The sequence below is a fragment of the Apostichopus japonicus genome, chromosome 19 (genome assembly GCF_037975245.1).
Source record: "Apostichopus japonicus isolate 1M-3 chromosome 19, ASM3797524v1, whole genome shotgun sequence".
NCBI lineage: Eukaryota > Metazoa > Echinodermata > Holothuroidea > Aspidochirotida > Stichopodidae > Apostichopus > Apostichopus japonicus.
In genome coordinates this window covers 31,078,091-31,102,237 of record NC_092579.1, presented here as the reverse complement: position 1 = coordinate 31,102,237, position 24,147 = coordinate 31,078,091, and the positions used below count along the sequence as shown (strand labels likewise).

Below are 24,147 nucleotides of genomic sequence, written 5' to 3'. Positions count from 1 at the left end.
CAGCGCAGTTTCCTTTTGCCGCGATCTTATACGGTCTCTGGGAACTTTAAGTATTAGAAACGAACATAGATTTATATCAACTGCTGTCGTGGCGCGGTTGGTTGCTCTGTACCTCGAGAGCGTGACGTATTTTGGATCGCGGGCTCGAGACCAGGCCAGCGCAGTTTGCTTTTGCCGCGATCTCATACGGTCTCTGGGAACTTTAAGTATTAGAAACGAACATAGATTTATATCAACTGCTGTCGTGGCGCGGTTGGTTGCTCTGTACCTCGAGAGCGTGACGTATTTTGGATCGCGGGCTCGAGACCAGGTGGGGGCAGTTTGCTTTTGCCGCGATCTTATACGGTCTCTGGGAACTTTAAGTATTAGAAACGAACATAGATTTATATCAACTGCTGTCGTGGCGCGGTTGGTTGCTCTGTACCTCGAGAGCGTGACGTATTTTGGATCGCGGGCTCGAGACCAGGTGGGGGCAGTTTGCTTTTGCCGCGATCTCATACGGTCTCTGGGAACTTTAAGTATTAGAAACGAACCTAGATTTATATCAACTGCTGTCGTGGCGCGGTTGGTTGCTCTGTACCTCGAGAGCGTAACGATTTTTGGATCGCGGGCTCGAGACCAGGTGGGGGCAGTTTGCTTTTGCCGCGATCTCATACGGTCTCTGGGAACTTTAAGTATTAGAAACGAACCTAGATTTATATCACCTGCTGTCGTGGCGCGGTTGGTTGCTCTGTACCTCGAGAGCGTGACGTATTTTGGATCGCGGGCTCGAGACCAGGTGGGGGCAGTTTGCTTTTGCCGCGATCTCATACGGTCTCTGGAACTTTAAGTATTAGAAACGAACATAGATTTATATCAACTGCTGACGTATTTTGGATCGCGGGCTCGAGACCAGGTGGGGGCAGTTTGCTTTTGCCGCGATCTCATACGGTCTCTGGGAACTTTAAGTATTAGAAACGAACATAGATTTATATCAACTGCTGTCGTGGCGCGGTTGGTTGCTCTGTACCTCGAGAGCGTGACGTATTTTGGATCGCGGGCTCGAGACCAGGTGGGGGCAGTTTGCTTTTGCCGCGATCTCATACGGTCTCTGGGAACTTTAAGTATTAGAAACGAACATAGATTTATATCAACTGCTGTCGTGGCGCGGTTGGTTGCTCTGTACCTCGAGAGCGTGACGTATTTTGGATCGCGGGCTCGAGACCAGGTGGGGGCAGTTTGCTTTTGCCGCGATCTTATACGGTCTCTGGGAACTTTAAGTATTAGAAACGAACATATATTTATATCAACTGCTGTCGTGGCTCGGTTGGTTGCTCTGTACCTCGAGAGCGTGACGTATTTTGGATCGCGGGCTCGAGACCAGGTGGGGGCAGTTTGCTTTTGCCGCGATCTTATACGGTCTCTGGGAACTTTAAGTATTAGAAACGAACCTAGATTTAGATCAACTGCTGTCGTGGCGCGGTTGGTTGCTCTGTACCTCGAGAGCGTAACGATTTTTGGATCGCGGGCTCGAGACCAGGTGGGGGCAGTTTGCTTTTGCCGCGATCTCATACGGTCTCTGGGAACTTTAAGTATTAGAAACGAACCGAGATTTATATCAACTGCTGTCGTGGCGCGGTTGGTTGCTCTGTACCTCGAGAGCGTGACGCATTTTGGATCGCGGGCTCGAGACCAGGTGGGGGCAGTTTGCTTTTGCCGCGATCTTATACGTTCTCTGGGAACTTTAAGTATTAGAAACGAACCTAGATTTATATCAACTGCTGTCGTGGCGCGGTTGGTTGCTCTGTACCTCGAGAGCGTGACGTATTTTGGATCGCGGGCTCGAGACCAGGCCAGCGCAGTTTGCTTTTGCCGCGATCTCATACGGTCTCTGGGAACTTTAAGTATTAGAAACGAACATAGATTTATATCAACTGCTGTCGTGGCGCGGTTGGTTGCTCTGTACCTCGAGAGCGTGACGTATTTTGGATCGCGGGCTCGAGACCAGGTGGGGGCAGTTTGCTTTTGCCGCGATCTCATACGGTCTCTGGGAACTTTAAGTATTAGAAACGAACATAGATTTATATCAACTGCTGTCGTGGCGCGGTTGGTTGCTCTGTACCTCGAGAGCGTGACGTATTTTGGATCGCGGGCTCGAGACCAGGTGGGGGCAGTTTGCTTTTGCCGCGATTTTATACGGTCTCTGGGAACTTTAAGTATTAGAAACGAACATAGATTTATATCAACTGCTGTCGTGGCGCGGTTGGTTGCTCTGTACCTCGAGAGCGTGACGTATTTTGGATCGCGGGCTCGAGACCAGGCCAGCGCAGTTTGCTTTTGCCGCGATCTTATACGGTCTCTGGGAACTTTAAGTATTAGAAACGAACCTAGATTTATATCAACTGCTGTCGTGGCGCGGTTGGTTGCTCTGTACCTCGAGAGCGTGACGTATTTTGGATCGCGGGCTCGAGACCAGGTGAGGGCAGTTTGCTTTTGCCGCGATTTTATACGGTCTCTGGGAACTTTAAGTATTAGAAACGAACATAGATTTATATCAACTGCTGTCGTGGCGCGGTTGGTTGCTCTGTACCTCGAGAGCGTGACGTATTTTGGATCGCGGGCTCGAGACCAGGTGGGGGCAGTTTGCTTTTGCCGCGATCTCATACGGTCTCTGGGAACTTTAAGTATTAGAAACGAACATAGATTTATATCAAATGCTGTCGTGGCGCGGTTGGTTGCTCTGTACCTCGAGAGCCTGACGTATTTTGGATCGCGGGCTCGAGACCAGGTGGGGGCAGTTTGCTTTTGCCGCGATCTCATACGGTCTCTAGGTACTTTAAGTATTAGAAACGAACCTAGATTTATATCAACTGCTGTCGTGGCGCGGTTGATTGCTCTGTACCTCTAGAGCGTGACGTATTTTGGATCGCGGGCTCGAGACCAGGTGGGGGCAGTTTGCTTTTGCCGCGATCTTATACGGTCTCTGGGAACTTTAAGTATTAGAAACGAACATAGATTTATATCAACTGCTGTCGTGGCGCGGTTGGTTGCTCTGTACCTCGAGAGCGTGACGTATTTTGGATCGCGGGCTTGAGACCAGGTGGGGGCAGTTTGCTTTTGCCGCGATCTCATACGGTCTCTGGGAACTTTAAGTATTAGAAACGAACATAGATTTATATCAACTGCTGTCGTGGCGCGGTTGGTTGCTCTGTACCTCGAGAGCGTGACGTATTTTGGATCGCGGGCTCGAGACCAGGCCAGCGCAGTTTGCTTTTGCCGCGCTCTTATACGGTCTCTGGGAACTTTAAGTATTAGAAACGAACATAGATTTATATCAACTGCTGTCGTGGCGCGGTTGGTTGCTCTGTACCTCGAGAGCGTGACGTATTTTGGATCGCGGGCTCGAGACCAGGTGGTGGCAGTTTGCTTTTGCCGCGATCTCATACGGTCTCTGGGAACTTTAAGTATTAGAAACGAACATAGATTTATATCAACTGCTGTCGTGGCGCGGTTGGTTGCTCTGTACCTCGAGAGCGTAACGATTTTTGGATCGCGGGCTCGAGACCAGGTGGGGGCAGTTTGCTTTTGCCGCGATCTTATACGGTCTCTGGGAACTTTAAGTATTAGAAACGAACATAGATTTATATCAACTGCTGTCGTGGCGCGGTTGGTTGCTCTGTACCTCGAGAGCGTGACGTATTTTGGATCGCGGGCTCGAGACCAGGTGGGGGCAGTTTGCTTTTGCCGCGATCTCATACGGTCTCTGGGAACTTTAAGTATTAGAAACGAACATAGATTTATATCAAATGCTGTCGTGGCGCGGTTGGTTGCTCTGTACCTCGAGAGCCTGACGTATTTTGGATCGCGGGCTCGAGACCAGGCCAGCGCAGTTTGCTTTTGCCGCGATCTCATACGGTCTCTAGGAACTTTAAGTATTAGAAACGAACCTAGATTTATATCAACTGCTGTCGTGGCGCGGTTGGTTGCTCTGTACCTCGAGAGCGTGACGTATTTTGGATCGCGGGCTCGAGACCAGGTGGGGGCAGTTTGCTTTTGCCGCGATCTCATACGGTCTCTGGGAACTTTAAGTATTAGAAACGAACATAGATTTATATCAACTGCTGTCGTGGCGCGGTTGGTTGCTCTGTACCTCGAGAGCGTGACGTATTTTGGATCGCGGGCTCGAGACCAGGACAGCGCAGTTTGCTTTTGCCGCGATCTTATACGGTCTCTGGGAACTTTAAGTATTAGAAACGAACATAGATTTATATCAACTGCTGTCGTGGCGCGGTTGGTTGCTCTGTACCTCGAGAGCGTGACGTATTTTGGATCGCGGGCTCGAGACCAGGCCAGCGCAGTTTGCTTTTGCCGCGCTCTTATACGGTCTCTGGGAACTTTAAGTATTAGAAACGAACATAGATTTATATCAACTGCTGTCGTGGCGCGGTTGGTTGCTCTGTACCTCGAGAGCGTGACGTATTTTGGATCGCGGGCTCGAGACCAGGTGGTGGCAGTTTGCTTTTGCCGCGATCTCATACGGTCTCTGGGAACTTTAAGTATTAGAAACGAACATAGATTTATATCAACTGCTGTCGTGGCGCGGTTGGTTGCTCTGTACCTCGAGAGCGTAACGATTTTTGGATCGCGGGCTCGAGACCAGGCCAGCGCAGTTTCCTTTTGCCGCGATCTTATACGGTCTGTGGGAACTTTAAGTATTAGAAACGAACATAGATTAATATCAACTGCTGTCGTGGCGCGGTTGGTTGCTCTGTACCTCGAGAGCGTGACGTATTTTGGATCGCGGGCTCGAGACCAGGCCAGCGCAGTTTGCTTTTGCCGCGATCTCATACGGTCTCTGGGAACTTTAAGTATTAGAAACGAACATAGATTTATATCAACTGCTGTCGTGGCGCGGTTGGTTACTCTGTACCTCGAGAGCGTGACGTATTTTGGATCGCGGGCTCGAGACCAGGTGGGGGCAGTTTGCTTTTGCCGCGATTTTATACGGTCTCTGGGAACTTTAAGTATTAGAAACGAACCTAGATTTATATCAACTGCTGTCGTGGCGCGGTTGGTTGCTCTGTACCTCGAGAGCGTGACGTATTTTGGATCGCGGGCTCGAGACCAGGTGGGGGCAGTTTGCTTTTGCCGCGATCTTATACGGTCTCTGGGAACTTTAAGTATTAGAAACGAACCTAGATTTATATCAACTGCTGTCGTGGCGCGGTTGGTTGCTCTGTACCTCGAGAGCGTGACGTATTTTGGATCGCGGGCTCGAGACCAGGTGGGGGCAGTTTGCTTTTGCCGCGATCTTATACGGTCTCTGGGAACTTTAAGTATTAGAAACGAACCTAGATTTATATCAACTGCTGTCGTGGCGCGGTTGGTTGCTCTGTACCTCGAGAGCGTAACGATTTTTGGATCGCGGGCTCGAGACCAGGTGGGGGCAGTTTGCTTTTGCCGCGATCTTATACGGTCTCTGGGAACTTTAAGTATTAGAAACGAACCTAGATTTATATCACCTGCTGTCGTGGCGCGGTTGGTTGCTCTGTACCTCGAGAGCGTGACGTATTTTGGATCGCGGGCTCGAGACCAGGCCAGCGCAGTTTGCTTTTGCCGCGCTCTTATACGGTCTCTGGGAACTTTAAGTATTAGAAACGAACATAGATTTATATCAACTGCTGTCGTGGCGCGGTTGGTTGCTCTGTACCTCGAGAGCGTGACGTATTTTGGATCGCGGGCTCGAGACCAGGTGGTGGCAGTTTGCTTTTGCCGCGATCTCATACGGTCTCTGGGAACTTTAAGTATTAGAAACGAACATAGATTTATATCAACTGCTGTCGTGGCGCGGTTGGTTGCTCTGTACCTCGAGAGCGTAACGATTTTTGGATCGCGGGCTCGAGACCAGGTGGGGGCAGTTTGCTTTTGCCGCGATCTTATACGGTCTCTGGGAACTTTAAGTATTAGAAACGAACATAGATTTATATCAACTGCTGTCGTGGCGCGGTTGGTTGCTCTGTACCTCGAGAGCGTGACGTATTTTGGATCGCGGGCTCGAGACCAGGTGGGGGCAGTTTGCTTTTGCCGCGATCTCATACGGTCTCTGGGAACTTTAAGTATTAGAAACGAACATAGATTTATATCAAATGCTGTCGTGGCGCGGTTGGTTGCTCTGTACCTCGAGAGCCTGACGTATTTTGGATCGCGGGCTCGAGACCAGGCCAGCGCAGTTTGCTTTTGCCGCGATCTCATACGGTCTCTAGGAACTTTAAGTATTAGAAACGAACCTAGATTTATATCAACTGCTGTCGTGGCGCGGTTGGTTGCTCTGTACCTCGAGAGCGTGACGTATTTTGGATCGCGGGCTCGAGACCAGGTGGGGGCAGTTTGCTTTTGCCGCGATCTTATACGGTCTCTGGGAACTTTAAGTATTAGAAACGAACATAGATTTATATCAACTGCTGTCGTGGCGCGGTTGGTTGCTCTGTACCTCGAGAGCGTGACGTATTTTGGATCGCGGGCTCGAGACCAGGCCAGCGCAGTTTGCTTTTGCCGCGATCTCATACGGTCTCTGGGAACTTTAAGTATTAGAAACGAACATAGATTTATATCAACTGCTGTCGTGGCGCGGTTGGTTGCTCTGTACCTCGAGAGCGTGACGTATTTTGGATCGCGGGCTCGAGACCAGGTGGTGGCAGTTTGCTTTTGCCGCGATCTTATACGGTGTCTGGAACTTTAAGTATTAGAAACGAACATAGATTGATATCAACTGCTGTCGTGGCGCGGTTGGTTGCTCTGTACCTCGAGAGCGTGACGTATTTTGGATCGCGGGCTCGAGACCAGGCCAGCGCAGTTTGCTTTTGCCGCGATCTCATACGGTCTCTGGGAACTTTAAGTATTAGAAACGAACATAGATTTATATCAACTGCTGTCGTGGCGCGGTTGGTTGCTCTGTACCTCGAGAGCGTGACGTATTTTGGATCGCGGGCTCGAGACCAGGTGGGGGCAGTTTGCTTTTGCCGCGATCTTATACGGTCTCTGGGAACTTTAAGTATTAGAAACGAACCTAGATTTATATCAACTGCTGTCGTGGCGCGGTTGGTTGCTCTGTACCTCGAGAGCGTGACGTATTTTGGATCGCGGGCTCGAGACCAGGTGGGGGCAGTTTGCTTTTGCCGCGATCTTATACGGTCTCTGGGAACTTTAAGTATTAGAAACGAACATAGATTTATATCAACTGCTGTCGTGGCGCGGTTGGTTGCTCTGTACCTCGAGAGCGTGACGTATTTTGGATCGCGGGCTCGAGACCAGGTGGGGGCAGTTTGCTTTTGCCGCGATCTCATACGGTCTCTGGGAACTTTAAGTATTAGAAACGAACCTAGATTTATATCAACTGCTGTCGTGGCGCGGTTGGTTGCTCTGTACCTCGAGAGCGTAACGATTTTTGAATCGCGGGCTCGAGACCAGGTGGGGGCAGTTTGCTTTTGCCGCGATCTCATACGGTCTCTGGGAACTTTAAGTATTAGAAACGAACCTAGATTTATATCACCTGCTGTCGTGGCGCGGTTGGTTGCTCTGTACCTCGAGAGCGTGACGTATTTTGGATCGCGGGCTCGAGACCAGGTGGGGGCAGTTTGCTTTTGCCGCGATCTCATACGGTCTCTGGAACTTTAAGTATTAGAAACGAACATAGATTTATATCAACTGCTGTCGTGGCGCGGTTGGTTGCTCTGTACCTCGAGAGCTTAACGATTTTTGGATCGCGGGCTCGAGACCAGGCCAGCGCAGTTTGCTTTTGCCGCGATCTTATACAGTCTCTGGGAACTTTAGGTATTAGAAACGAACATAGATTTATATCAACTGCTGTCGTGGCGCGGTTGGTTGCTCTGTACCTCGAGAGCGTGACGTATTTTGGATCGCGGGCTCGAGACCAGGCCAGCGCAGTTTGCTTTTGCCGCGATCTCATACGGTCTCTGGGAACTTTAAGTATTAGAAACGAACATAGATTTATATCAACTGCTGTCGTGGCGCGGTTGGTTGCTCTGTACCTCGAGAGCGTGACGTATTTTGGATCGCGGGCTCGAGACCAGGCCAGCGCAGTTTCCTTTTGCCGCGATCTCATACGGTCTCTGGGAATTTTAAGTATTAGAAACGAACATAGATTTATATCAACTGCTGTCGTGGCGCGGTTGGTTGCTCTGTGCCTCGAGAGCGTGACGTATTTTGGATCGCGGGCTCGAGACCAGGTGGGGGCAGTTTGCTTTTGCCGCGATCTTATACGGTCTCTGGGAACTTTAAGTATTAGAAACGAACCTAGATTTATATCAACTGCTGTCGTGGCGCGGTTGGTTGCTCTGTACCTCGAGAGCGTGACGTATTTTGGATCGCGGGCTCGAGACCAGGCCAGCGCAGTTTGCTTTTGCCGCGATTTTATACGGTCTCTGGGAACTTTAAGTATTAGAAACGAACATAGATTTATATCAACTGCTGTCGTGGCGCGGTTGGTTGCTCTGTACCTCGAGAGCGTAACGATTTTTGGATCGCGGGCTCGAGACCAGGCCATCGCAGTTTGCTTTTGCCGCGATCTTATACGGTCTCTGGGAACTTTAAGTATTAGAAACGAACATAGATTTATATCAACTGCTGTCGTGGCGCGGTTGGTTGCTCTGTACCTCGAGAGCGTGACGTATTTTGGATCGCGGGCTCGAGACCAGGCCAGCGCAGTTTGCTTTTGCCGCGATCTCATACGGTCTCTGGGAACTTTAAGTATTAGAAACGAACATAGATTTATATCAACTGCTGTCGTGACGCGGTTGGTTGCTCTGTACCTCGAGAGCGTGACGTATTTTGGATCGCGGGCTCGAGACCAGGTGGGGTCAGTTTGCTTTTGCCGCGATCTTATACGGTCTCTGGGAACTTTAAGTATTAGAAACGAACATAGATTTATATCAACTGCTGTCGTGGCGCGGTTGGTTGCTCTGTACCTCGAGAGCGTGACGTATTTTGGATCGCGGGCTCGAGACCAGGTGGGGGCAGTTTGCTTTTGCCGCGATCTTATACGGTCTCTGGGAACTTTAAGTATTAGAAACGAACATAGATTTATATCAACTGCTGTCGTGGCGCGGTTGGTTGCTCTGTACCTCGAGAGCGTGACGTATTTTGGATCGCGGGCTCGAGACCAGGTGGGGGCAGTTTGCTTTTGCCGCGATCTCATACGGTCTCTGGGAACTTTAAGTATTAGAAACGAACATAGATTTATATCAACTGCTGTCGTGGCGCGGTTGGTTGCTCTGTACCTCGAGAGCGTGACGTATTTTGGATCGCGGGCTCGAGACCAGGTGGGGGCAGTTTGCTTTTGCCGCGATTTTATACGGTCTCTGGGAACTTTAAGTATTAGAAACGAACATAGATTTATATCAACTGCTGTCGTGGCGCGGTTGGTTGCTCTGTACCTCGAGAGCGTGACGTATTTTGGATCGCGGGCTCGAGACCAGGTGGGGGCAGTTTGCTTTTGCCGCGATCTTATACGGTCTCTGGGAACTTTAAGTATTAGAAACGAACCTAGATTTATATCAACTGCTGTCGTGGCGCGGTTGGTTGCTCTGTACCTCGAGAGCGTGACGTATTTTGGATCGCGGGCTCGAGACCAGGTGGGGGCAGTTTGCTTTTGCCGCGATCTTATACAGTCTCTGGGAACTTTAAGTATTAGAAACGAACCTAGATTTATATCAACTGCTGTCGTGGCGCGGTTGGTTGCTCTGTACCTCGAGAGCGTAACGATTTTTGGATCGCGGGCTCGAGACCAGGTGGGGGCAGTTTGCTTTTGCCGCGATCTCATACGGTCTCTGGGAACTTTAAGTATTAGAAACGAACCTAGATTTATATCACCTGCTGTCGTGGCACGGTTGGTTGCTCTGTACCTCGAGAGCGTGACGTATTTTGGATCGCGGGCTCGAGACCAGGTGGGGGCAGTTTGCTTTTGCCGCGATCTCATACGGTCTCTGGAACTTTAAGTATTAGAAAGGAACATAGATTTATATCAACTGCTGTCGTGGCGCGGTTGGTTGCTCTGTACCTCGAGAGCGTGACGTATTTTGGATCGCGGGCTCGAGACCAGGCCAGCGCAGTTTGCTTTTGCCGCGATCTCGTACGGTCTCTGGGAACTTTAAGTATTAGAAACGAACATAGATTTATATCAACTGCTGTCGTGGCGCGGTTGGTTGCTCTGTACCTCGAGAGCGTGACGTATTTTGGATCGCGGGCTCGAGACCAGGTGGGGGCAGTTTGCTTTTGCCGCGATCTTATACGGTCTCTGGGAACTTTAAGTATTAGAAACGAACATAGATTTATATCAACTGCTGTCGTGGCGCGGTTGGTTGCTCTGTACCTCGAGAGCGTAACGATTTTTGGATCGCGGGCTCGAGACCAGGCCAGCGCAGTTTGCTTTTGCCGCGATCTTATACGGTCTCTGGGAACTTTAAGTATTAGAAACGAACATAGATTTATATCAACTGCTGTCGTGGCGCGGTTGGTTGCTCTGTACCTCGAGAGCGTGACGTATTTTGGATCGCGGGCTTGAGACCAGGCCAGCGCAGTTTGCTTTTGCCGCGATCTCATACGGTCTCTGGGAACTTTAAGTATTAGAAACGAACATAGATTTATATCAACTGCTGTCGTGACGCGGTTGGTTGCTCTGTACCTCGAGAGCGTGACGTATTTTGGATCGCGGGCTCGAGACCAGGTGGGGTCAGTTTGCTTTTGCCGCGATCTTATACGGTCTCTGGGAACTTTAAGTATTAGAAACGAACATAGATTTATATCAACTGCTGTCGTGGCGCGGTTGGTTGCTCTGTACCTCGAGAGCGTGACGTATTTTGGATCGCGGGCTCGAGACCAGGTGGGGGCAGTTTGCTTTTGCCGCGATCTTATACGGTCTCTGGGAACTTTAAGTATTAGAAACGAACATAGATTTATATCAACTGCTGTCGTGGCGCGGTTGGTTGCTCTGTACCTCGAGAGCGTGACGTATTTTGGATCGCGGGCTCGAGACCAGGTGGGGGCAGTTTGCTTTTGCCGCGATCTCATACGGTCTCTGGGAACTTTAAGTATTAGAAACGAACATAGATTTATATCAACTGCTGTCGTGGCGCGGTTGGTTGCTCTGTACCTCGAGAGCGTGACGTATTTTGGATCGCGGGCTCGAGACCAGGTGGGGGCAGTTTGCTTTTGCCGCGATCTCATACGGTCTCTGGGAACTTTAAGTATTAGAAACGAACATAGATTTATATCAACTGCTGTCGTGGCGCGGTTGGTTGCTCTGTACCTCGAGAGCGTGACGTATTTTGGATCGCGGGCTCGAGACCAGGTGGGGGCAGTTTGCTTTTGCCGCGATCTTATACGGTCTCTGGGAACTTTAAGTATTAGAAACGAACCTAGATTTATATCAACTGCTGTCGTGGCGCGGTTGGTTGCTCTGTACCTCGAGAGCGTGACGTATTTTGGATCGCGGGCTCGAGACCAGGTGGGGGCAGTTTGCTTTTGCCGCGATCTTATACAGTCTCTGGGAACTTTAAGTATTAGAAACGAACCTAGATTTATATCAACTGCTGTCGTGGCGCGGTTGGTTGCTCTGTACCTCGAGAGCGTAACGATTTTTGGATCGCGGGCTCGAGACCAGGTGGGGGCAGTTTGCTTTTGCCGCGATCTCATACGGTCTCTGGGAACTTTAAGTATTAGAAACGAACCTAGATTTATATCACCTGCTGTCGTGGCGCGGTTGGTTGCTCTGTACCTCGAGAGCGTGACGTATTTTGGATCGCGGGCTCGAGACCAGGTGGGGGCAGTTTGCTTTTGCCGCGATCTCATACGGTCTCTGGAACTTTAAGTATTAGAAACGAACATAGATTTATATCAACTGCTGTCGTGGCGCGGTTGGTTGCTCTGTACCTCGAGAGCGTGACGTATTTTGGATCGCGGGCTCGAGACCAGGCCAGCGCAGTTTGCTTTTGCCGCGATCTCGTACGGTCTCTGGGAACTTTAAGTATTAGAAACGAACATAGATTTATATCAACTGCTGTCGTGGCGCGGTTGGTTGCTCTGTACCTCGAGAGCGTGACGTATTTTGGATCGCGGGCTCGAGACCAGGTGGGGGCAGTTTGCTTTTGCCGCGATCTTATACGGTCTCTGGGAACTTTAAGTATTAGAAACGAACATAGATTAATATCAACTGCTGTCGTGGCGCGGTTGGTTGCTCTGTACCTCGAGAGCGTGACGTATTTTGGATCGCGGGCTCGAGACCAGGTGGGGGCAGTTTGCTTTTTCCGCGATCTCATACGGTCTCTGGGAACTTTAAGTATTAGAAACGAACATAGATTTATATCAACTGCTGTCGTGGCGCGGTTGGTTGCTCTGTACCTCGAGAGCGTGACGTATTTTGGATCGCGGGCTCGAGACCAGGTGGGGGCAGTTTGCTTTTGCCGCGATCTCATACGGTCTCTGGGAACTTTAAGTATTAGAAACGAACATAGATTTATATCAACTGCTGTCGTGGCGCGGTTGGTTGCTCTGTACCTCGAGAGCGTGACGTATTTTGGATCGCGGGCTCGAGACCAGGTGGGGGCAGTTTGCTTTTGCCGCGATCTTATACGGTCTCTGGGAACTTTAAGTATTAGAAACGAACCTAGATTTATATCAACTGCTGTCGTGGCGCGGTTGGTTGCTCTGTACCTCGAGAGCGTAACGATTTTTGGATCGCGGGCTCGAGACCAGGTGGGGGCAGTTTGCTTTTGCCGCGATCTCATACGGTCTCTGGGAACTTTAAGTATTAGAAACGAACCTAGATTTATATCACCTGCTGTCGTGGCGCGGTTGGTTGCTCTGTACCTCGAGAGCGTGACGTATTTTGGATCGCGGGCTCGAGACCAGGTGGGGGCAGTTTGCTTTTGCCGCGATCTCATACGGTCTCTGGGAACTTTAAGTATTAGAAACGAACATATATTTATATCAACTGCTGTCGTGGCGCGGTTGGTTGCTCTGTACCTCGAGAGCGTGACGTATTTTGGATCGCGGGCTCGAGACCAGGTGGGGGCAGTTTGCTTTTGCCGCGATCTCATACGGTCTCTGGGAACTTTAAGTATTAGAAACGAACATAGATTTATATCAACTGCTGTCGTGGCGCGGTTGGTTGCTCTGTACCTCGAGAGCGTGACGTATTTTGGATCGCGGGCTCGAGACCAGGTGAGGGCAGTTTGCTTTTGCCGCGATCTCATACGGTCTCTGGGAACTTTAAGTATTAGAAACGAACATATATTTATATCAACTGCTGTCGTGGCTCGGTTGGTTGCTCTGTACCTCGAGAGCGTGACGTATTTTGGATCGCGGGCTCGAGACCAGGCCAGCGCAGTTTGCTTTTGCCGCGATCTCATACGGTCTCTGGGAACTTTAAGTATTAGAAACGAACATAGATTTATATCAACTGCTGTCGTGGCGCGGTTGGTTGCTCTGTACCTCGAAAGCGTGACGTATTTTGGATCGCGGGCTCGAGACCAGGTTGGGGCAGTTTGCTTTTGCCGCGATCTCATACGGTCTCTGGAACTTTAAGTATTAGAAACGAACATAGATTTATATCAACTGCTGTCGTGGCGCGGTTTGTTGCTCTGTACCTCGAGAGCGTGACGTATTTTGGATCGCGGGCTCGAGACCAGGTGGGGGCAGTTTGCTTTTGCCGCGATTTTATACGGTCTCTGGGAACTTTAAGTATTAGAAACGAACATAGATTTATATCAACTGCTGTCGTGGCGCGGTTGGTTGCTCTGTACCTCGAGAGCGTGACGTATTTTGGATCGCGGGCTCGAGACCAGGTGCGGGCAGTTTGCTTTTGCCGCGATCTCATACGGTCTCTGGGAACTTTAAGTATTAGAAACGAACATAGATTTATATCAACTGCTGTCGTGGCGCGGTTGGTTGCTCTGTACCTCGAGAGCGTGACGTATTTTGGATCGCGGGCTCGAGACCAGGTGGGGGCAGTTTGCTTTTGCCGCGATCTCATACGGTCTCTGGGAACTTTAAGTATTAGAAACGAACATATATTTATATCAACTGCTGTCGTGGCGCGGTTGGTTGCTCTGTACCTCGAGAGCGTGACGTATTTTGGATCGCGGGCTCGAGACCAGGCCAGCGCAGTTTGCTTTTGCCGCGATCTCATACGGTCTCTGGGAACTTTAAGTATTAGAAACGAACATAGATTTATATCAACTGCTGTCGTGGCGCGGTTGGTTGCTCTGTACCTCGAAAGCGTGACGTATTTTGGATCGCGGGCTCGAGACCAGGTTGGGGCAGTTTGCTTTTGCCGCGATCTCATACGGTCTCTGGAACTTTAAGTATTAGAAACGAACATAGATTTATATCAACTGCTGTCGTGGCGCGGTTTGTTGCTCTGTACCTCGAGAGCGTGACGTATTTTGGATCGCGGGCTCGAGACCAGGTGGGGGCAGTTTGCTTTTGCCGCGATTTTATACGGTCTCTGGGAACTTTAAGTATTAGAAACGAACATAGATTTATATCAACTGCTGTCGTGGCGCGGTTGGTTGCTCTGTACCTCGAGAGCGTGACGTATTTTGGATCGCGGGCTCGAGACCAGGTGCGGGCAGTTTGCTTTTGCCGCGATCTCATACGGTCTCTGGGAACTTTAAGTATTAGAAACGAACATAGATTTATATCAACTGCTGTCGTGGCGCGGTTGGTTGCTCTGTACATCGAGAGCGTGACGTATTTTGGATCGCGGGCTCGAGACCAGGTGGGGGCAGTTTGCTTTTGCCGCGATCTTATACGGTCTCTGGGAACTTTAAGTATTAGAAACGAACATAGATTTATATCAACTGCTGTCGTGGCGCGGTTGGTTGCTCTGTACCTCGAGAGCGTGACGTATTTTGGATCGCGGGCTTGAGACCAGGTGGGGGCAGTTTGCTTTTGCCGCGATCTTATACGGTCTCTGGGAACTTTAAGTATTAGAAACGAACATAGATTTATATCAACTGCTGTCGTGGCGCGGTTGGTTGCTCTGTACCTCGAGAGCGTGACGTATTTTGGATCGCGGGCTCGAGACCAGGTGGGGGCAGTTTGCTTTTGCCGCGATCTCATACGGTCTCTGGGAACTTTAAGTATTAGAAACGAACATAGATTTATATCAACTGCTGTCGTGGCGCGGTTGGTTGCTCTGTACCTCGAGAGCGTGACGTATTTTGGATCGCGGGCTCGAGACCAGGTGGGGGCAGTTTGCTTTTGCCGCGATCTTATACGGTCTCTGGGAACTTTAAGTATTAGAAACGAACATAGATTTATATCAACTGCTGTCGTGGCGCGGTTGGTTGCTCTGTACCTCGAGAGCGTGACGTATTTTGGATCGCGGGCTCGAGACCAGGTGGGGGCAGTTTGCTTTGGCCGCGATCTCATACGGTCTCTGGGAACTTTAAGTATTAGAAACGAACATAGATTTATATCAACTGCTGTCGTGGCGCGGTTGGTTGCTCTGTACCTCGAGAGCGTGACGTATTCTGGATCGCGGGCTCGAGACCAGGTGGGGGCAGTTTGCTTTTGCCGCGATCTCATACGGTCTCTGGAACTTTAAGTATTAGAAACGAACATAGATTTATATCAACTGCTGTCGTGGCGCGGTTGGTTGCTCTGTACCTCGAGAGCGTGACGTATTTTGGATCGCGGGCTCGAGACCAGGTGGGGGCAGTTTGCTTTTGCCGCGATCTCATACGGTCTCTGGGAACTTTAAGTATTAGAAACGAACATAGATTTATATCAACTGCTGTTGTGGCGCGGTTGGTTGCTCTGTACCTCGAGAGCGTGACGTATTTTGGATCGCGGGCTCGAGACCAGGTGGGGGCAGTTTGCTTTTGCCGCGATCTCATACGGTCTCTGGGAACTTTAAGTATTAGAAACGAACATAGATTTATATCAACTGCTGTCGTGGCGCGGTTGGTTGCTCTGTACCTCGAGAGCGTGACGTATTTTGGATCGCGGGCTCGAGACCAGGTGGGGGCAGTTTGCTTTTGCCGCGATCTTATACGGTCTCTGGGAACTTTAAGTATTAGAAACGAACATATATTTATATCAACTGCTGTCGTGGCTCGGTTGGTTGCTCTGTACCTCGAGAGCGTGACGTATTTTGGATCGCGGGCTCGAGACCAGGTGGGGGCAGTTTGCTTTTGCCGCGATCTTATACGGTCTCTGGGAACTTTAAGTATTAGAAACGAACATAGATTTCTATCAACTGCTGTCGTGGCGCGGTTGGTTGCTCTGTACCTCGAGAGCGTGACGTATTTTGGATCGCGGGCTCGAGACCAGGTGGGGGCAGTTTGCTTTTGCCGCGATCTTAGACGGTCTCTGGGAACTTTAAGTATTAGAAACGAACATAGATTTATATCAACTGCTGTCGTGGCGCGGTTGGTTGCTCTGTACCTCGAGAGCGTGACGTATTCTGGATCGCGGGCTCGAGACCAGGTGGGGGCAGTTTGCTTTTGCCGCGATCTCATACGGTCTCTGGGAACTTTAAGTATTAGAAACGAACATAGATTTATATCAACTGCTGTCGTGGCGCGGTTGGTTGCTCTGTACCTCGAGAGCGTGACGTATTTTGGATCGCGGGCTCGAGACCAGGTGGGGGCAGTTTGCTTTTGCCGCGATCTCATACGGTCTCTGGGAACTTTAAGTATTAGAAACGAACATAGATTTATATCAACTGCTGTCGTGGCGCGGTTGGTTGCTCTGTACCTCGAGAGCGTGACGTATTTTGGATCGCGGGCTCGAGACCAGGTGGGGGCAGTTTGCTTTTGCCGCGATCTTATACTGTCTCTGGGAACTTTAAGTATTAGAAACGAACATATATTTATATCAACTGCTGTCGTGGCTCGGTTGGTTGCTCTGTACCTCGAGAGCGTGACGTATTTTGGATCGCGGGCTCGAGACCAGGTGGGGGCAGTTTGCTTTTTCCGCGATCTTATTCGGTGTCTGGAACTTTAAGTATTAGAAACGAACATAGATTTATATCAACCGCTGTCGTGGCGCGGTTGGTTGTGCTCTGTACCTCGAGAGCGTGACGTAATTTGGATCGCGGGCTCGAGACCAGGCCAGCGCAGTTTGCTTTTGCCGCGATCTCATACGGTGTCTGGAATTTTAAGTATTAGAGACGAACATAGATTTATATCAACTGCTGTCGTGGCGCGGTTGGTTGTGCTCTGTACCTCGAGAGCGAGACGTATTTTGGATCGCGGGCTCGAGAACGGGCCAGCGCAGTTTGCTTTTGCCGCGATCTTATACGGTCTCTGGAACTTTAAGTATTAGAAACGAACATAGATTTACATCAACTGCTGTCGTGGCGCGGTTGGTTGTGCTCTGTACCTCGAGAGCGAGACGTATTTTGGATCGCGGGCTCGAGACCAGGTGGGGGCAGTTTGCTTTTGCCGCGATCTTATACGGTCTCTGGAACTTTAAGTATTAGAAACGAACATAGATTTACATCAACTGCTGTCGTGGCGCGGTTGGTTGTGCTCTGTACCTCGAGAGCGTGACGTATTTTGGATCGCGGGCTCGAGACCAGGCCAGCGCAGTTTGCTTTTGCCGCGATCTTATACGGTCTTTGGAACTTTAAGTATTAGAAACGAACATAGATTTATATCAACTGCTGTCGTGGCGCGGTTGGGTGTTCTCTGTACCTCGAGAGCGTGACGTATTTTGGATCGCGGGCTCGAGACCAGGTGGGGGCAGTTTGCTTTTGCCGCGATCTCATACGGTCTCTGGAACTTTAAGTATTAGAAACGAACATAGATTTATATCAACTGCTGTCATGGCGCTGTTGGTTGTGCTCTGTACCTCGAGAGCGTGACGTATTTTGGATCGCGGGATCGAGACCAGGCCAGCGCAGTTTGCTTTTGCCGCGATCTCATACGGTGTCTGGAATTTTAAGTATTAGAGACGAACATAGATTTATATCAACTGCTGTCGTGGCGCGGTTGGTTGTGCTCTGTACCTCGAGAGCGTGGCGTATTTTGGATCGCGGGATCGAGACCAGGCCAGCGCACTTTGCTTTTGCCGCGATCTCATACGGTCTCTGGAACTTTAAGTATCGTAAACGAACATAGATATTTATCAACTGCTGTCGTGGCGCGGTTGGCTGTGCTCTGTACCTCGAGAGCGTGACGTATTTTGGATCGCGGGCTCGAGACCAGGGCAGCTCAGTTTGCTTTTGCCGCGATCTAATACGGTCTCTGGAACTTTAAGTATTAGAAACGAACATAGATTTATATCAACTGCTGTCGTGGCGCGGTTGGCTGTGCTCTGTACCTCGAGAGCGTGACGTATTTTGGAGTAGTAGAAACGAACATACATTTATACCATTTATTCTTTTTACGTCTTTTAGTTTTACTAATGCGATGTTTCGGGAAACAATGATTGTAAATTGAGTTAAAAGAGTCATAGAAGCTTTTATAAGCATTATTTGCATCAGAATAGGCTAAAACGACGTTCCAAGAATTGTCTTTTATATTCGAAATAATTTTTTCATGTTGGCAGAGGAGAATTCATTCTATTTCTTTTGGCACATACTGCAAAGAAAATAGGGAAATGGTCACTTAAGTCGGTTATTAGAAATCCTGATGTGACAGAGTAGTGTATATTTGTTATGATGTTATCAATTAATGTTTCTGGGGTTGAGCTAATACGTGTTGGTTTGGTAATTGCTGGGGAAAAAACATTAGAGTAGACTAAATTCAGGAAATCATTGAATTTGTTGTTATCCATTAAACCAATATTATAATCTCCCATAATATACGAGTTGCAGTGGTTTTGCGTTAGTATGCTAAAGATATGTTGTATATCAGAGTGAAAATTGTCTATAGAGCTATATGTGGTGACCTATAAATACACCCAGTGATATTTTTTTCATTGCTATGAGGTAAAATAGATATTGCTATATATCCATAAAGAACAGTGTCCTTGGGATTTCTTGGAAATTTTCGGACCCTGTTCTTGGAAATTGCAAAATCGGGAGTGGTCACACTCCATGTAGGTTAGTGGACGACCTCTAGACGTCACTAATACACAACCCGATCACTTGTTATCGATGAAGGGGTGTGTTGTCGGATTTTGTCAAGGTTTTGGTACTACGGGCGAAGGTCTTTAACTACACTCTAAAAACTGAAGTGCTAATTTAGTAGCTCCAACACGGTGCTAGTCATCAATTAGCACTTTAAGAGCTAGTATCTCAACCTTCAAGTGTTAAATAACTTGCACCATACCAAAGTGCTATCGCCGCAGTTGTGACGCACTGCACTTGTTAAGTGCTGAAAGTTTCGTATTAACTTTTGATTGGCTGAAGGCGGTGACGTCAGTAACATGCAACAACGCTATTGGTTATAACCAAATAGTTGCATATCGCATCGCTAGACGTGACAAGTGATGAACGTTCCACCGGCAGACGTAAGTTTCTGAATTGAAATCTGTGAATATTCTCCAGAGTAAGGAATATTTGAAAGCTGATATGGCGACCTTTCATGAAATTTGAGTGATCATTCATGTTTTCAATAACCTAGCTTTGCTGATGACGTCGGGAATTTCCTTGAAATAATACCTCTGTCGACGTCTTAGTGATGGTAGCCTACCACTTATTTCATAGGTCTATTCACGTATGTAAATGCCAAATGCGCTCTGATATAACATTAGGCTATGCCAAGTTTATGATTGGGCGTATATAGGCCTAGCCGACCTCCTTATTGTAACATTTATAAGGCCTAACTTTATGGCCGCAAATGGCGATTCGATTGAGGTGTACTACTGGTACTACAGTCTACTGCGATTGCACAAGTGGCCATCACAGAGTCTTAACGTATAAGAGAGGCAGGCCCAATGCAATAAGTATTGGTATTGGTTTATATGCCAATGCCTAAAGAATATGAGCCGATGGCCGCTAGACGACCACAAGAGAACGTTTTGGACGGCCTGTCACTCCATATTACGCTTTGAATTTGTGGTAGCCTAGCCTAGGTCTAACATTATTGTGGTAACAGGGCTAACGTTGTGTTTTTAATGTTACTTTGCAGTGTAAGGTCTGTGTGTGATTGCCGACTACAAAATGAAGTAGCCTACAAAGTACAAGTACAAACCATACTTCACAGTCATACGTTATTCAGGTTTAAAGAAAAATTAAAGTAAATGTAAAAATAAAATAATGATCAGAGTAATTGTATACATCCTATTCTTATTTGACCTTCATAGTGTTTCCCATATTTCATGCATCGCTTAATGTTGTGTACCCAAATGTTTGCCTTGTTTGCACCTATCAAGGAAGGCCTACTATAAGTATCTTTTCTTTTGAAATGATGACTCCCAATGTAAATATGCTTCACTTAAGATGTTCTGTCATGGAAAGTGAAAGACTATAGGTAGGCTTAATTTTCCAATTAATTTGAAACAAATTTAGGTGAAAATTTAAACATGCTTTTTTTTATACTGTTTATAGGCTCAAGCTTTTGCAGAAAAATGAAAGAGACCTGACATGTTTTGGGATTCATTGCATGTTTTCTTGTTCTATTCTTTTACTTGTAGATTTTGCAAGACTTTGAGCAGATGTATGGAGATCAGGTCGCCAATAACTTTTTGATGAAATGGGAGGGTACATTCCCACTTCATTTGGAAGTACATAGCATGTACTCACCAACTCAACTCTGCGGGACCTTCAGTTTGAATTTGAAGAAACAGAAAAGTCTGAGGGTATGTTTCAAAAAAGTGCTAACATTTTGTAGTCATGTGACTCTCATTGTGCAAGTTCAGTCAAGTTTTCTGTAGTGAATATTTGGTATGTTAGCTCTTTAAAAGACTGCTATAGGTGAAATCATGTACAGAAAAGTGGCAATGCTGTTAACAGTTTGTCTGGTACCCAACTTTCTTTAAACATACATGGAAGAAATGAATGAAAGTGATTAAACTAAAACTGAATTACATTCCAATCTAGATTTTGAAGAAGACTTAAGTTCTGACACCATAGAAGCTGGTGGGAGCTTATGTGATTGGTGGGCATCTACCTGTCTGACGATAGTTCATTAAGTGGTATTATCTCCTGCAGTCTTATGTGAATTTTCAAGTACTGGAGCTAACTTGGCTAAACTGATCCATGGGAGGGGACCCATCACGAATGTATCCAAAAATTGAGGTCAAAGATCATTTAAGTGTCAATTCAGGCTGCAGCGTGTGAATCAAAAATATCCAGATCATTATCAAATTGCTCGCAAATTGTTGAAATCAGTGGATTAAAACTTGTATCCAGATTTCAGATCAAAGGTTATAACTATTGGGTCTAAATTTGTAGCCAGTTCTTAGGCCCATTCACTAAAATTGATTAAGCTGGCAATCCTGTTCACTTTTGCTTTAATTCCAGCTGTGGAGTAAGGGTAAACTGAAGGAAATTTGTTTCTTGAGCCACGTACTGTTAAAGCGCTGTGGGTGGAGGGGTGTGTTATTATTCTAGAATCATTCTAGAACCAATGTTGTAAGTCTGGTGGTGTAGGGTTGTACCTGTATAGCCACTTGCTTGGTTCATTCATTGATACGAGTTACTGTACCACTTGATGCCTTAGTTTCCTCCATCCAACAGTGTATTCAATAAGCAAAAGTATTAATTTCCTGGCCTAACCAATTTCAATTATAGAAGAATCCCAGAAATCCTTCAGTCTTCCACCATATTTATTTTAGTGACTTTGAAAAGACCTATAACTGTGAAATTGACATAGGCCTATGTAATTGGGTTCAGTGGACATAAAAGTATATCAGAATGTTTTTTTTTTTTTTTGGCATGCAGTGCCTATGTGTAATTTGTATATTGCAATTTCTAGAGCAAGTAGTAGGAACAAACAATTACTAACTGACACGTCACACTATTTTGTTGACATATACATCTGTTTTGTTGAGATATGTAATCTGTTTTTATGTTTTTCATTATTAAGAAACTTTTCATTTTCTTCTTTAGAACATGCATCCAGGTACGGTCTCTTTGCATCGGTTCACCTATTGCCGTCTTTCAACACAAGGAAAAGTAGAAAATGCAGTCGAGATGACAATGTCCGTTACTTCATCGCCTGGCAACCAGTAAGTTGTTTTGTGTGTTGAGTGGGAAAGATCTGCCAAAATTCATGCAGAGTGATCAATCTTTAACCATTTGAGCCTAGGGGATATTGGTATTGACATTCTGTCCTCTAGGCCTCAGCCCCTTGGCTCAATCTGTGCTGGGCGGTCCAGGTAGGTGCTCTTATTAAATGTGTCTTTCCTTCAGGAGATAAGAGTCAACCACATAAAGCTATCTGATCCAGATGTGGGTTAATGTAGACTATTCTGTACCTGAGCCAGATAATCCTGTATTATATATCAAGTTATATTTGCATATTTTTGTAGCTGGTTAGTTATTAATATGGATTTTATATTTGGTTAAAATATGGCACAAGCCAGGCAGCAGTTCAGGCAAGATACATAATAGTACGGTTAGTGATGCAAGCAGGATGTGAAGTAATTGTCAGCTGGACTAGTTGAAGTTTTCAGAGGTTACTAGAGAAATCGGCACTATTTTGGAAATTAATGCATGAATTAATTTCCTTTCTTCTTAGATCGGAACAAATGTGGAAGAATATGCAAAGAAAAGCCAACTCAGCAGAAAACAGCCACACCTCTTGGCCATTGGAAGCAATGTGACTGACTTGCAGCAGTTTTTTGTAGTTCTGGATGGAGTTGCCCTACCTGTTTCCAGGCAAGCATGTGGCATTGTAGCAGCTACAGATATTCTAATGAAAGTTCATTATGTTTTTATTGTAGCATATGCGGTGCAGCTCACAGATTTCTACACCTTTATCCAAACTGTGGTGTATGGCATACCTCCATCAGGTCAAAAGATAAGTAATCGTGTTAAGGAGATAAGGATTGCTTTGCCAAAATGTGGAGTAGAGACTGTTCACAGTTTAGTTTAAAAGCATAAAGGAAAGTTTTTTGCAAGCATGTCTGAAAATTTATTTGTTTTAATTACAAGCATTAATCTCTTTCATGATTTCTCATAACGTTTCTTAAGTAAGTTGCAATGGCCATTTTGTAGTAGAAAAACATGCCGTATGTTTTATCTTTGGGATCAGTGTTTCAATTCTTGTAATCCTTTAGAGCTTAGTATGTAGCTATTATATAAAGTGTAGTTGGATTTTTGACATTAACAGAATTATAAGGCCTACAACACAGGGTAAACAAATACAAAACTGACCACTACACAACTTAGACCCACATATATCTCTAAAATCATCTCCAGATGAACCTGGTTGTGATGGATAAATCAAGTTTTGACCAGTTATTCAGGTTGTACAGTTGATAATTTAAGTTGCTTATAAACATGGGAGGGATACTGCTTGCACCAGATCTCAGCCACAGCCACTCCAATGAATTACTCATTAATAATTAATGACTCACAATATGTCAGGCACTTGCTCGCCCTTGGGAGCGTAGGTTTATCTAACTTAGTCTTGATTGGGTGTTGTCACTGTTACTTTTATCTTGTTTTAAAACATTCATTCAGACTGTTAAAGGATATTCAGTGTTTCAGTTTATTTTTTACCCATTTGGGGATCAAGTTGGTGTTATTTTCATTTGACTTCATGAAAAGAGTGGAGTGAATAGGTTTGAAGATGTTCAAAATATGAGACCATGGAAACTCAACCTCATTGGGTGGTAAAAAATGGTTTGTTTATTTATTTAATTTTTGTCCAATCTGAGATCTTCTTCAGTTGGAATCTGGATTTTACTGGATTTTAGGGGTGCATAGTCCCATCTACTGTCAATATCACTAAGTACTAATACAGTAAATTAATATCATGTTTTAACTTAGTAACATCCATGGCTAAATGTAAACATAAAGTTAGGCTAGAACACTATGCATGGATATACTCTAGCACTTCTGGTCAACAGCCTTAAATTTTTATAGTAAACAAAGGGCTTAGCTGACATACTTAAGCTAATCTGTCTTCACTATATGGTTTAAGTCTAACTCATGATTTTTTATTTCTCAAGTACAGGAAGCAATAAAAGAAAGAAAGAAAAGAAATGTGTTCCCTTTTATTTCAGTCAGGAGATGCTGTGTTTTGA

At 46.9% G+C, this 24,147-nt stretch overlaps 1 protein-coding gene across 2 annotated transcripts; it reads left to right on the top strand.

Moving 5' to 3' along the window:
• The first annotated feature begins 19,164 nt into the window (after positions 1-19,164).
• Positions 19,165-23,893, top strand: LOC139960541 (uncharacterized). 2 transcript variants are annotated; one of them, XM_071958980.1, is made up of 4 exons: positions 19,165-19,634; positions 20,587-20,751; positions 22,004-22,122; positions 22,635-23,893. In XM_071958980.1, the coding sequence occupies exons 1-4, from the start codon at positions 19,632-19,634 to the stop codon at positions 22,717-22,719; spliced, it is 372 nt and encodes a 123-aa protein (XP_071815081.1). In that variant the 5' UTR covers positions 19,165-19,631; the 3' UTR covers positions 22,720-23,893. The 2 variants fall into 2 exon arrangements, with proteins under 2 accessions (XP_071815081.1, XP_071815080.1); XM_071958979.1 differs by having other exon boundaries at positions 19,165-19,667.
• The last annotated feature ends 254 nt before the right edge of the window (positions 23,894-24,147 follow it).